Source organism: Salvia miltiorrhiza, chromosome 2 (assembly GCF_028751815.1).
Source record: "Salvia miltiorrhiza cultivar Shanhuang (shh) chromosome 2, IMPLAD_Smil_shh, whole genome shotgun sequence".
NCBI classification, from domain to species: domain Eukaryota; kingdom Viridiplantae; phylum Streptophyta; class Magnoliopsida; order Lamiales; family Lamiaceae; genus Salvia; species Salvia miltiorrhiza.
The window spans coordinates 47,002,158-47,015,205 of NC_080388.1; the positions used below are offsets into that span (position 1 = coordinate 47,002,158).

General features: G+C 34.6%; 2 protein-coding genes across 2 annotated transcripts; both read left to right on the top strand.

Annotated features, from left to right (window-relative positions):
• Window positions 1-6,428: 6,428 nt before the first annotated feature.
• LOC131011751 (protein trichome berefringence-like 7) lies at window positions 6,429-9,212 on the top strand. The gene is made up of 3 exons (XM_057939586.1): window positions 6,429-7,606; window positions 8,199-8,357; window positions 8,589-9,212. The coding sequence occupies exons 1-3, from the start codon at window positions 6,792-6,794 to the stop codon at window positions 8,866-8,868; spliced, it is 1,254 nt and encodes a 417-aa protein (XP_057795569.1). The 5' UTR covers window positions 6,429-6,791; the 3' UTR covers window positions 8,869-9,212.
• On the top strand, window positions 9,034-10,338 carry LOC131009623 (protein TRACHEARY ELEMENT DIFFERENTIATION-RELATED 7A-like). Its single transcript, XM_057937037.1, has 2 exons — window positions 9,034-9,090; window positions 9,677-10,338. The coding sequence occupies exons 1-2, from the start codon at window positions 9,034-9,036 to the stop codon at window positions 10,172-10,174; spliced, it is 555 nt and encodes a 184-aa protein (XP_057793020.1). The 3' UTR covers window positions 10,175-10,338.
• The last annotated feature ends 2,710 nt before the right edge of the window (window positions 10,339-13,048 follow it).

The following is a 13,048-nucleotide window of genomic DNA, read 5'->3' on the forward strand; positions in this document are numbered from 1 at the left end:
CGGTGATGTTTCCTAGATTATTTTATCTTAGTAACAATCAAGGAGGCACCATCAAGAGCATGGGAGATTGGGTCGACGAGAAGTGGGAATGGAAGCTCTCCTGGGACCGTGAACTCTCGGGAAGAGACCTTGAACAGGCCAACAATATGCATTCTCTCATCAACAGAGCTCGCGTAAATGTTGCTGCCAAAGATGGTTGGAGATGGAAACCATCTCCCAATGGTAGTTTCTCCGTCAAAACGGCGTACAAGGTTCTATGCTATGAGAAAAATCCTACAGTACGTCCTCAAGAAGACAACATCTGGTCGCTAATTTGGAAGGCCTTAGTCCCATTCAAGACTAGAACCACAGCTTGGCGGATTTTGAAAGGAAGACTACCTACTTGCGATGAACTCCAAAAACGTCAGGTCGGTTTTCAAAATGCAGATACTTTGTGCGGCTTCTGCAAAGAGAAAGATGAAACCATTAATCATACATTTTTTGAGTGTTATAAAGCCGATGAAGTTTGGAAAGAGATTTTGCGGTGGATTGGCAAACAGACAACAATGAATCATAAGGCTAAGGAGCATCTGTTGGCCTTTATAAATCTTGGAAACAAGGATGACACCCAATTTCTTCTTGTGGTTTGGTTATGCACGATTTGGTGCATCTGGAAAGAGAGGAATGTTTGTAAGTTCAACCAAGGCGTGTGGAGGAAAGAGAAGTTGGTTGCGGAGATCAAAACAAGGATTTGGGGGTGGATGGAGGCTTTTAAATTGCAGCGTTTCACTTCAGATTTTAGGCGATGGTTTACAGAGGCAAAATTACATGGTTAGATTGTTTTGAGAGTTCTGAGATGAATCCCCTGTTTGTTGTTGTAGTTTCTGCTTTTTTCTTTGTATCCTTTCGTCTTTGGGTATTCCTGATACCCCCTTATTTTTAATAAATTCCTTCTTTTCCCTGATAAAAAAAAAGCATATTCTTTAATGTCACTAGGAACCAAATCAGAAATAGAATGGAAATATGGAATGGGGCATTCGAAAATTCTGCACAGATTTTTTGAATGGAATTAATCAACCACTAGACGGGAAACAAGCAAACCTTGGAAGTTCGAAACAAAGAGAGGAGGAGTGAGGAAGTGCAAATGGAATTCACGTTGAGGGGAGCTTCAGGCGGTGGACTGGAGAGTTTCACGCAGTGGCCTTCACAACGCGGTGGTCGGCGTCGCCTTCATGCTGTCGGCGCCTGTGGGAAAGTGGCTCAGGCGGTGGATTTTTAGAAACATATTGACTAGTTTGTTGCCCGTCGAAATTCGACCATAATTAATTATTATATAAAATTTTATTAATAATTTTAACTTTTAAATATAAATTTGATAATTATATAATCTTTAGATTATGAAATTCGTTTATATAATTGCATTCGTCTCAAATTTAATTTAAAAAAATTACTATTTGTTCTCATTTTAAATTCATAATAGTAATATTCGTTCATTACTCGACTATATTTAAATTTATCAAATATCTAAATAATCAAATATAAATTATCACGATAATTAATTATCTATCTCAACAAAAACTCAGAACATTTCAAAATAAACATTAACAACAAATATTAAATAGTAAGTTATTATCAATGTAGAAAATTTCACATAAGCATGCATATAATCTTTTATTTAGATTTTAAGGTGTTCCAAATATATGTCTTTCATGTACCACCATATCTATATAGAAAGAAAAATCGTCCCTCGCCTTTATCAACCGCCGTCATTATTGTTTCATAAACCATTCTTTGCTCATCTGTCAAAGAGGGATATAGCTTAGCGTGCTCTTCTTTCATTTCTTCTATGTTGCAAGACATCTCTTCTAATATCAGTAGATTTTCTGAATTAGATATGACAGTTTCGTTCGGTGACGGCATGCCAAGAAAATTGACTAAATTGGTGGAATTAGCTATAAGCATGCTAAATTTTTTAATTGGTCATCTGTCAATTGCAAATCTGTTTAATAAAAATCATTAGAACAAATATAATATCTAAATCAAAACTATAAACCATAAATCATAGATACATTGGTGCCACTTTCACGTCAAGTCAATATATGACTCCAATAGTTAGTATTTAATGATATACAACCAAATATTAATAAGATCATATTATGTTTACTGCAAAATATTAATATTTTCTTTTTCTTATTTTGTGTATGATACAATCTTTACGTACTTGTGTATTAAACTTTTTCATTAATTAGTACAATTGAATAATGTTCTTTGAAATTAATGCATAATTTTTTTTGTTCTGATGAGTAATATATTGATTCAGATTCAATGTTCCAATTGAGAAAAATTCGAATGGAGTGATTATACGAAGCCACTTAGGATATAGTTTATTTTGGAGTTATATATTATTTACTAGATATAAAAAATTGTTTATATATATTTTATTTAAGATAGTTTCGAATTTTTCATGGTTGAGTTGAGGATAGAGTTTATTTAGTTTAATTGAAGATACTTTCGAATTGGTCATCTGTCAACTGCAAATCTATTTAATAAAAAGCATTAGAACAATATAATTTCTAAATCAATTCTACAAACCATAAATCATAGATACATTGGTGCCACTTTCAGGCCAAGTCAATATATGGCTCCAATAGTCAGTATTTAATGATATACAACCAAATATTAATAAGGTCATATTATGTTTACTGCAAAATATTAATATTTTTTTTCTTATTTTGTGTATGATACTGTCTTTACGTACTTGTGTATTAAACTTTTTCATTAGTACAATTGAATAATGTTCTTTGATAGCAGAGCCCCATGCAAACCAAGTGCTTCACACGTTATACACAAATAATTTACCACATTCTTTGATGGATCCCACGGTTGCTGAAATCCAGCGTGTAATTTACCACATTCTTTGATGGATCCCACGGTTGCTGAAATCCAGCGTGGGCTGGACACTCTCAACAATGGTTGAGTTCCAGCGCTCGCTGGCTTCTTGGCCGCGGGCGCTAGAACTAAGCGCTCGCTTAAAACTTCATGGATTTCAATTCTCGTGGTTCTTGGCCGGATTTCGTCAGTGTGTATTTTTTGGATGAAATCCATGAAAGTCATTCCGGATTTTAAGTCAATGGAATAACGAATACACCTAGATTTGTATGGATTTTAAAAAGTCTGGAACGAATACACCCAGATTTATATGGACTTTTAAAAGTCTTGAACGAATACACCCAGATTTCTGCAGACTTTTAAAAGTCTTGAACGAATACACCCAGACTTTTAAAATCCATAGAAATCCATCAAATTCCAGAACGAATACACCCCCCTTAATTTAAGATACTTTCGAATTTTTCATGGTTGAGTTGAGGATAGAGTTAATTTAGTTTAATTTAAGACAGGCAAACTAAATTTATTAGATATTGCAAATGATTGATATCGAAAATTATTGATTAAAAATTCAGAAAATATAAAAATGAATGAAAATTGAGGAAAATTCGAATAGAGTGATTATACGAAGCCACGTAGGATAGAGTTTATTTTGCTTTAATATATATATATATATATATATATATATATATATATATATATAGAAGATTGGGTTTAGTATTTAGATTTTGGGTTTGATAGAATTAAAAATAAAAGTAATATAAATTTAAATATATCCGGGTCTGGATCTGAGTTTTAAATTTACTACTCCAGATCCGAATTCGGAAATTGAAAGAGTACTCCATATCCGTCGGGTCCAACTTTTATAAGGCCCAAATCCAAAAAAAAATGATATGAATCCGCGAATCTGAACCGAGTCTTGAATCCATTGCCATCCCTAATCCGATTCAAATTTATCATGTCCAATTTTTATAAGGTTTAGATTTGGAAAAAATGATCTGAATTTGTGGATTTGGACAGGACCACAGATGCATTACCATCCCTAGATTAGGTTTTCGGAAGTGTGTAGAGAATGGGCTTGGGCTGGGCCCTTTTTTCTTATTCTGAGTGTTTGGGCTTTAGTTTTTGTTGGCTTTTAATACACTACTACATTTTAATCCACGTCAGATAATCAAGAATGATTAATAATAGAGGTCATAAATCATGATAAATAAAAAGAGGTTATATAGGTTCCAACAGAACCGATCACCTACCCACCGTAGGCAAGCATAACGTGCCCACCATTGATGTGACAATTTTAATTAGGAAAGATAACTAATAAATCTTACTCTAATTAAAATTATCTTACTATAATTACAATTGCCACATCATGGTGGGCATGTTATACATGCCCACGGTGGGTAGGTGATCGGTTCTGATTGGCAAGATTGGATCCGTCTAAAACTTTAATAGTCGACTTTGATAATTTTGGTATATTTATTATCAAAAGAATTAAATTAATAAATTCATCGTTTGTATTTTATTTTAAAATTTAATAATATATCAGAAATTAAAAAACCCTAATAACCTAATACACACAGAAATTAAAACCCTAATAATTCTAGAGCGGACAAATATTTTGGGGGAATAAAAACGTTATGGTTCACAGACTGTTACTTTGGATATTATTGATTGCATTTGACATTAAAACCCAGAAATAAATCTTTGTTGGAAAATTATGCAGTTCTCCACTTGATACCTAATCTTGGATTAGATGAGTTTTTTAAGGTTATCTGAATATCTGTTTTTTCAAATCCAACGTGTTAGTCATCAAGTGTTTTAGTGCGTTTAGAAATGAGGTTAGATTAATTTGTTTCTATTATTGAAGAGAGAGAGTAATAAGATCTTATTCCTCAATATGAGCACTCCCAGCACAAATCTCAAAATTATGCTCCTATATTCCTCCTTAAAACTTTCCTATTTAATTTTAGGATCTCGATTTTATAAATGCATACACCAGATCTCCTATTTTCTACATAAAAATAATAATTATGTGTTGGACCCTACTAATTATAAGCTTAAGACTGAATTTAGGTAGGTGTCAAATTTTTTGTGGGCCTCATCCAATTTAGGGGATCTGCTGGATGCATTTTTTTTATCTCATTTTTAATTGTTTTAGTCTAAATTTAGAGTTAGTGATGCATTTAGATGATCCGCTGGGAGTGCTCTAACAAAGATATTGCACAAGTGGAAAGAAAGGACATTGGAACCTACAGAACCGATCACCTACCCACCGTGGGCATGTATAACATGCCCACCATGATGTGGCAATTGTAATTATAGTAAGATAATTTTAATTAGAGTAAGATTTATTAGTTATCTTTCCTAATTAAAATTGCCACATCAATGGTGGGCACGTTATGCTTGCCCACGGTGGGTAGGTGATCGGTTCTGTCTTTCCAATATTAACACACTCGTATCACTAAGAAGTTGGTATTTTTCAATTTATTATTACTCGGATAAAAATTATTTTCTCGGTACCACTAAAAGTGATCTGTATTTCATTTTGGATTGTTTCAGTATAACTGACATATTTTTATAAATAAAAAAAATTTAATTTTTTTAAAATATAAGTCTTACCACTAACAACACATTTATATATTTTCTTTAATTTTTGTGACGAATTTTTTTAGCCATTTATAATGATACGGACAGCATATTAAAATCGGGTAGTAGCACTTGTCCTATGTGAGACCAGAAAAAATCGAGGGTCTTAATTTTTCAATGAATTTAGAGATGAAGACAAGTATTACAATATATCCAAAATAGTTTTAATATATAAAATAAGTAAAAACCTGCAAATTAATTGATAATTATCCTTCAAATAACAGGTGATTTAAGAAAAGTAACTTCAGCTTAAAATAAATGGGTTATTACCAAAAAAATACCCAAAGTTTGCTAATTTTATGATTTACATATAATAATTTTTATTTTTTGTTAAAAAATACATGAATTTAATATTGATTCTGAATCATTCCATGACGGATAATTTCGCCCAAATCTATTTAAGTAATCCACTTATTAGAGGGTTTAAACAAAGCCACAAACCAAAAATAGAGTGGAATATCATAATTTTGCTCAAACCCAATCTGAATAATTCCATAATTTGTTACTCCTATTTTTTCACTACGACATTAGATTGAATTTGGGTGAAATTGTCTACCATGGAACGATTCAGAATAAATCTTAAATTCATGTATTTTTTAACAAGAAGAAAAAGTCATGATATAAATCATAAAATTGAAAAACTTTAAATATTTTTTGGCAACAACCCTAAAGTAAAAATAAAAATAAAAATAAAAATATAGGAAAGACAAGTAAACCTCTAGGGGGTATTTTAGTACATTTATTGACTACTTTTTGTCTTGAAAGTAGATTGTAAATTTAAGAATTATGCGGTGTAAATAACCTCACCCGATCTTCGATAAAAGTCGTCGAATCTTTACTAAATATTGAAACATACGAGGAAACCTGAGTAGCCATTAGCCAATCATAATAAGGGGCGTAGCCGCTATGTATGAGGCCGAGTGCATCTGATTCTACACCTCTTGCACCCATTGCTTGTAATAAATTTTCACCGACTGCAGTTGAGCGAAGTCCAGCAAATCTAACCTCTTCTTCCTCACTCCGACCCCATTTATTAGTTGAGATTTCTTTCTCACACCTACTGCCACTCAAATTACCTAAATACCTTCACCTTATTCTCCATTCTCGCTTTCTTTCCTCAACTGGGATCACCCATTTCATCCTTTGCAGCCCAGTTGCAGAAACTGTAAGAATTCTTACATGTTTGCTTGGGTCTGGCTTTTGTCTGACTTAGGAGAAAGAAAAGTTGATTTCTTGATGGTAAAAATTAAATCTTGCATGCTACTCTTTGTGTTTTAGAAATGAGTGCAGTCATAAATAGATTGTACTGGGATTTGTGTGGCTATTTGAGGCCAATGTTGAAGAGGGTTGTCAAATTTAGTAAGATTTTAGCTGGGAATTACAGCAAAAGCTCGATGTTTCAGTCTGTTACTGCAATTTTCATGTTTGGTTCCATTCTATGCTTCATTGTGGTAATGGGGTCCAGTTATTTTTACATGTTTCCATCTTCTGAAAGTGTTGTTGATACTAATCGAAGTAGAGATGGTAATATTAGCAACGAATGCAACGTGTTTGATGGGAAATGGGTGGTGGATGATAGTTATCCATTGTATAATGCATCGGATTGCCCTTTTATCGAACGTGGATTTGATTGTGTGGGTAATGGAAGGAAAGATACGGATTATCTGAAGTGGAGGTGGAAGCCTAAGAATTGTGAGGTTCCAAGATTTGATGTGGGTGCTGTGTTGAAGTATCTGCGTGGGAAGAGGGTGGTTTTCGTTGGGGATTCGCTGAGTAGAACTCAATGGGAGTCTATGGTTTGTATGCTGATGAGTGGTGTTGAGGATAAGAGGTTTGTGTATGAGGCCAATGGGAATGAGATCACAAAGCAGATTAGGCATTTGAGTGTTAGGTTTGAGACATTTGCTTTCACTGTCGAGTTCTATCGCTCTGTTTTCCTGGTGCAGCCGGGTCCAGCGCCCAAGCATTCTCCGAGGAGAGTCAAGGCTGTGCTCAGACTGGACCAAATGGATGATATTAGCAGTGAATGGATTGATTCGGATATTCTTATTTTCAATTCGGGGCATTGGTGGACACCGACAAAACTCTTTGAACTGTAAGCCTATTCCTGTCTCATTGCATTTTCTCTTGATCATTTCAGAATAGCTTATAAATAATGCTCTTGATTCTGTAATTTGGTACCTGCTGTGTATGTTGTTATCATTTTGTTGCATTAGTACTTGACTTGTAGTTCGTTTTGAATCTGCTCCTGCATTGCTTATGCTTTCGTCTGGTTTTAAGTACAAAAATATAAATCACACTCGACGTGAGTGTTTTAGGTTGTTGAGCTAGAAGGTACATTCTTCAACTAGTAAATGTTTTTAAGTCTCAGTTGTTATTAAGCAGTTTTTAGTGCACTATGTTGTAATTACCATCTTAATAATCTCGTATGTGAACAAATAGAGGGATTAGGATTCTTCAAAGTGTCTGCTAAATCTGAAGAGTACATATTACATAAGCAGATTGTGTGTTGGTATTTGCCAGAAGATGCCATACAACTAATCATAAGTTTGTTCAGAAACTTTTAGGAAGGCTGCAAACTGAGATTAGAGGTTAAAACGGAATTCAAACTTTTCGATGCTAGGTTTTTTCAGTTAGTTATTTGAAATAATTATTATGAAGTATTTCTAATTTGCATTTTCAGACAGGGGCTGGTATTTTCAGAATGGTGGAAGGATGAAGCTTGGGATGCCAATAAGTAATGGCTTCAAGATTGCATTAGCTACTTGGAAATCTTGGGTAGAGAAGGCAGTGAACCCCAACAAGACACGGGTCTTTTTCCGGACCTTTGAATCTTCTCATTGGAGGTTTGTCATAACATCTATTTAAGCATGTTATTATGTTTGATTGTTACCAAATAGATTCTCTTTTCATCTATGGAATCACTGCTTCAGAAAGTATTACTAGCTCTTGCCATTCCATGATCACATTTCACAAACTATTCGCTGATCAGGAGTCACTCTAATTTCATTCTTTCATTCAACATATAGTGTGATTTATTTACTTGCTGTTTATTTGCTTCTCACTAATATGAGCAGTAGCGGATCCCGTCAGAATTGCAAAGTAACAAGGCAGCCTTCTTTCAAAGCTAAAGGAAAACAGAGGAGTCCGGTATCTGATGCAATAATCAAAGCTATGAATAATGTGTCCGTCCCTGTGAAATTGCTGCATGTTACTCAGATGGGTGCCTCTCGGAGTGATGCACACGTGGGTTCGTGGAGTGATAACCCATCGGTTCCTGACTGTAGCCATTGGTGCCTGCCTGGGTTACCGGATATATGGAACGAGCTCCTCTTCTCGTTTCTGCTCTCAAAGTAAAGAAATCTATCATGACTTTCTAACCTGTGAGTTCCTTTCTCCTTGCTGCAAATATGTTCTCTTTGATTGTGGTTCCATCACACATGCTATCGAGTTTTTTCCTCTGCTCCTCGGGTTTCGCTACACGGTTTAGGCCTTCGTAACCGGTTCCTTTATTTTTTGGCTATGGAGAAACAGCTTTGCCCGTATTTGACCTCAGGTTATATATTGCAGATTGCCTTTGTTTCTTGAAACTTAATTTCAAGTTCTTGTAATCATGTGTATAGAATGTAAAACAGATTAAAATTTCACACTGTAAAACATATATGAGTATTTTATTGTTTGTGTAGTGAGATTCTCCTTCAGATAATGACCCATTGATTTCTTGAAATATATTGAACAGTATGTTATGATTGTTTACATTGATGAACATGTTTTAGTAATGGTGCATTCGAATACATTCGGTACATCTACTCTAATTAGAATTAAATTCTAATTGTAATTAATAAATTATAATTGGACATTAATAAACTCTAGTTGGAAATTGGTGAAACCTTAATTGAGGTGGATGCATCATACCTTGCATCCGCTTATTATTATACAATAAGACAAATCTTGAAATGGGAGGCAAGTTTTTGAATTCTTGGAAGCATTGTAATAAGCAACATAAATCATTACAGAATATAAGGAGCCAGAAATTATTGTTCATCACATTCACAAAGAATTTGATTTTCTCCCTTAGCTTTCCAAATGGCTGCCTACCAATATTTTCCCTCTCCCTCTCTACCCTTTGTTCACCCCATCGCTCCTCCGCCACTGCCTCATGTAGTTCCTCCACCACCTCCTCACGTCGTTCCTCATTCCGCCACGGCCTCATGTCGTTCCTCCACCACCACCTCACGTCATTCCTCATCCGCCACGGCCTCATGTCGTTCCTCCACCACCTCCGTTCCACCCCATTGCGCCACCCCCTCATGTTCATCCACCACCGCCTCCGGACAATGCTCCTACTGTGGTCATAGTGATCTTCGTCTCGTTCGGATGCTTCTTCTTCGCCGCCTTCTGCTGCTTTGCTCTTTGGTGCTTGATCAAGAATAGGAAACATAAGAAGATGGTGAACGAAACCGATATCATACGTACTGATGAACATCTGAAGGTGAAAGAGGCCATCATTCAAGGCCCCAACGGGCCGGAGCTCGTCGTCTTATCCATAGAAGATGACAAGCATACTCAAGAAGAGATCATCAAGAATGAGAAGATGGAAATGAAGCACTTGCATGCAAATGCAAAATCTGGAGAAATTGCTGCAACTGATCATCTTCCTTGAGGCTGGGATTCTTCTTCGAATCCTAGTAATTATCAAACTCAAACTTTTATAACACAAGCTTTGAAAGAATGTAATAAGATGTGGCAGCTGCTGAAAACTAAACAAATCATTTGAGAATTTGATGTTGTTAATTCATTAAAGTCAATGAGTAAGAATTTGAACCAGTAATGGACTGCAATAATGCAAAGTCAAATTTAATTTATGTCATAAATAAATTCACTATCAAGAGAAATTACATGTGACTCGATATAGCTTGGGCTTGATTTTTCTGAGTTATTGACTCAAAAGTCCTTGATATTGGAGTAATTGTGTTGAATGGAAGTTGTAAGAGCATCTATAATGGGATGATTTGATGGGTGACTTGATAGAAGGGGGGATCACAATAAGTTAGGAGGTCAGTTGGGTGACTTGATAGATGATTTGATTTTTGTATTTTTCATTTAAATTTAATTGAACAAATTTAAATAACATAATTTACTTCAAAATTAAATTGCATTAAATTTAAAATCCTAAAAATTACATTTTAAAAAAAAACTAAAGGCATAATTTAAAATTACTTAGTTAAAACCTAGAAACATAATTAAAACCTAAAGATCTCTCGTTTCTTTCATCCTAGCTATGATCTTCGCCACCCGAGCCTCGTGGATTTGGAGCGTTTCCAGATCCATGTCATCTGTCTTCATGAATAAGATCCGATCGTCGTGGATCTCCCTCTTGAGCTCGTTCTTCTTGGCGTACTCGCTGATGATTTTTTCCAGCTTGTCGTATGTGACACGCGCCATTTATTAAAAGGATCATGGCTCACCCGATAAATTGGGGCACCCTCGAATCATGCGGCGCTGCAGTGGGGGACTCGATATAATGGATGACTCGAGGCACTGATCGAGTCACCCATGTGCATGCTCTAATATAGTGATATAGAGATACTCCAAAATCAAATTTCATAAAAGAACTTCTCAAAAAAATATATCATAAAAGAAGAAATAAAATATATCAATCATAAAAAAAAAGTATATCACGTTTACAATATACTCCACATTTTAAAATTGTACCATGTATCGAACTAGACTTGTAAGCGTACAGAAATAAAGAGACAGTGAAGTATCACTTTTTTTTTTGAAGTATCACTTAAAATAGCATTTAATGTGCAATAAAGCGTCACATTTACGATCCGATCACTACTGATTTAGGGTGATTTAGATGCCGCTGAAAATCCCACAAATGAAGCATTTTTAATTTTTTTCGTAACTACTAGTAATAATAATAAGCTGCAATTTCTCATTTTATGATTACAAAAAGTCCAACAGAAAATACTAAACAATTAAACACATCTCACTATGCGCAAAAAAAAAAGAAAAAAAGAAAAGAAAAAATGAGAGCAATGTGTAGAGAACGAACGAGTGGTTGTTGGACGATCAAGTCCATAACATATGTTTCTTCTTTTGCTATTTTGCTTTAAATCCACCTTGAGATTTGCATATGTTTCTCCAAAAGATCAAGTGAAAATAAACATACTTATTTTCATCTAATTAAACCTAAACTCACCTACTAATCTACCAACAAAAAACAGAGTTATATGTAAAATAGAATGATTCACCAAAAATTTACCGAACGAAAATCTCATATCATGTTTCTTCATTTATCCTTCAAATCAATATTCTAACTTCAAACACATCTGATTGTCATCTAAAATCAATTTAGAATACCATTTTTCGAATTTAATTACATAGATCATCTTCTTCCTCAAATAAGACTCCATCTTCGATGTTTCCTCCTCCAAAAAGGGTGGTGTTAATCAGTTTTGCATCGGGAAGTTAATTTCCTTGATTTTGTGCTATCTTTCTGAGTTTGCAGAAGATAACGCAAAAACTGAGGGAACTTACAGAAGAAGGCAGCGCCGGTTAACACATCACGAGGAAAAAAATCCAAAATGTAGTCTTGAAGAAGAAAATGCTCTGCAGGGGTAACTAAATTCGAAAATAGATATTGAAAATTGATTATAAATGACAATTGAGATGTGTTTGAAGGGAGAATATGGGTGGGATATTTGAAGGATAGATGGCGAAATATGATACATGTTCTGTTGATGGAAATCAAACGTGTAAACTATGCATGGGGAGCAACATAAACATCTTTAGTGGTTTAGTTTTTGTAAAACTAAAATAGAAATTTTCACAATCACAAAACAGAGTCGATTTGAAGAAAGGTTTTCTAGGGTTGAATGTGGATGCCGCAGAGCTGGTTTGAGGTGTGGTGGTAATGTGATGTCACAACTCACAATAATGAAAGAGTGTATATAAGCCGGAATTAGGTTAGGTTTTGGTTGTTAGTTGCCCTTTTATCAAAGGAAAGATACAGACTAACGCTTAACAGAGAACACAAAAACTTCTGTGAAACCAGTTTCACAATGATACTACTTCAACATACAAATGACATTGTAATATTTTAAAGTGTCATTTGTATGTTGAAGTAGTGTCATTGAAAATGTTAAAGTGTTACTTGTATGTTGAATTAGTGTCATTCGCAAAACTGATTTCACGGGAGACCACATCAACATGGAATGGATTGATTCGGAATTCGAATAATCTTTTTTTTTTATATATATAAATTAACATTATTAAATAAAAAAATTTAAAGACCGCGCCACATAAACTCGAACTCAAAACTTATGGTCTTAGACATTAACCCCTTACACTACAAAAAATATCGCAATTAACGACGAAATTTTCCGTCGCTAAAATACTATTTTCTGTCGTTAATTATAATTATCGACGAATTAACAACGGATCCGTTCCGAAAGTAATTCTTTCGTGGCAAACTCAATTAATGACGGAAATTCACGACGAAAATTTCCGTTGTTAAATCGACGATTTT